Source organism: Nansenia antarctica (genome assembly GCF_963989245.1).
Source record: "Nansenia antarctica genome assembly, chromosome: 1".
Lineage (NCBI taxonomy): Eukaryota > Metazoa > Chordata > Actinopteri > Argentiniformes > Microstomatidae > Nansenia > Nansenia antarctica.
In genome coordinates, this window is record NC_137674.1 from 113,009,064 (window position 1) to 113,010,893 (window position 1,830).

The following is a 1,830-nucleotide window of genomic DNA, read 5'->3' on the forward strand; positions in this document are numbered from 1 at the left end:
CCTAGAGTGCCAAGTGTTTTATGTGGTTTCTGCCTAGCAACACCACTTTGATTGGCTACACAATGAAGCATCATAATTGATGCATTCCAGGTGAATAAAGTCTCCCTTGGCAGTCTAGGATGTTGACAATGTGGGCGACTTTATTCACCACGGTGATAAATGAATGAATCATCATTCACAGGTGTCAGGTAACAGGGACTTTATTCATCAGGTGTTGATGTTCGATATGCAGTGATGATAAAACCACCACAGAAACAGACTATTATACAAACTTATAATATCACATACAGAAAATCTATCTGTCATATTACAATCACAGTCAACCTTATCAAACAGTTTTTAAGCATATCTGATTCCCTTTGCAAGACACTAAATCTATAAAAATGATTATCAAATGTACATTCTGTTAAATGTAATTACGTCACACACATGCAGAGACTGAAGGACAACTTGTGTTTGTTTTAATAAGACAGAAAGCCAGTCTGTTACCTCACATCACCGTTCTAAAGCTCTGGGACCTGGACTACACTGATTATTAATGTGATCAATGGATCTGATCGATCCAAGTGAATTTAATTGTCTGAACATCCTCAATTTCCCTCTGTACAAACCCAGTATTCATTACACTCAAAGTCCCCAAAAAAGGTAAACATTACAATGATAACTAGCTAATAATGAAAACACAGTATGAGAGCATCTGGTTTATAATAATGTGAACACCCAGAGAAGTCAAACAGTCTCATGTATGTAGAGTCATATGTTCTTATGAGGCTGGAGAGGCTGGGCTGTATCTGACATTGCTGCTGCATATTCACATCTAGCAGACACACTGAGAGCACAAACTATATCATAACAAACCATAACCAGCTCAGAAATTACTCTCTGTGGTAAATTATATCAAAACCTTCCCTAATGACTGACTACAGATAAAGATAATTCTAAAGGTGCATATTTTACGGCGTGGTCAGAATTAAAGGTTGTAAATCAGTCTGTGTGATTGACAGGAGAGATGATCAGAGGGGCAGAGTTTTTACCACCATCATTATTACAGGGGCTGAAGAATGGATAGAGTTTCTCAGTGAAGGTGCAGCCAGTGAAAGAGTAGATCAGAGACCTGGCCTCCACATCATAAAAGGAGACCTGGCCCTCCTCGTAATCCACAAACACCCCCACCTTCTGGGGCTTCTCTCTCAGGGACAGGGGGACCCAGGGGTCATCGAGTGCCTTGTACTCATTTCCATTCCTCAACACTACAGTCCAGTATCCATACTCAGGGTCCAGTGAGATCTGCCCCTTCCTGTTGATGGACTCTCTGGCCACTCCTACAGTCCAGTCAGTCTTCTCCTTCACCTCCACTTCATAGTAAAACCTCCCTGAGGAGAAACCCTTCTTTCCCAAGACAGAGACAACCCGGGAAAACCTCTCTGCGTTATCAGGGAGTTTCTTTCTTGTGTCTCCATATCTAACTTGTTTCCCATCCTCAGACAGAATGAGACAGGGATGTGCTGTATCAGGGTCCAGAGTCACGTCCACTGCATACTGCTGAATCATCTTCAGCTCAACATCGCACAACTTCTTCACTTCACTCATAAGTGTCTCCTCCAGCTGAGACAGAGCTCTCCTCACAGTCCCCACGTAGAGATCACTGTGAACGCTGACCTCAAACCAGTCCTTGGTGTGTGGAGGGGTGGACAGGGATGGGCAGCTCTGGAGGAGGTGGAGGTGGTCCTCAGTGTGTGAGAGCTGCTCCAGCTCAGTGCTTCTCCTCTGTAGCTCAGTGATTTCCTGCTCCAGCTCTTTAATCAGCCCTTCAGCCCGCCTCTCTGCTGC

The 1,830-nt window shown here is 43.8% G+C and overlaps 1 protein-coding gene across 1 annotated transcript in view; it reads right to left on the reverse strand.

Annotated features, from left to right (window-relative positions):
• Positions 1-492: 492 nt before the first annotated feature.
• The window catches only part of LOC308163579 (E3 ubiquitin-protein ligase TRIM21-like), a 2,506-nt gene continuing 1,168 nt past the window's right edge, over positions 493-1,830 (reverse strand). The window contains exon 2 of the mRNA XM_080537750.1: positions 493-1,830. This exon is cut by the window's right edge and continues 800 nt beyond it. Within this exon, the coding sequence (XP_080393876.1) occupies positions 985-1,830 (846 nt within the window). The 3' untranslated portion in view covers positions 493-984.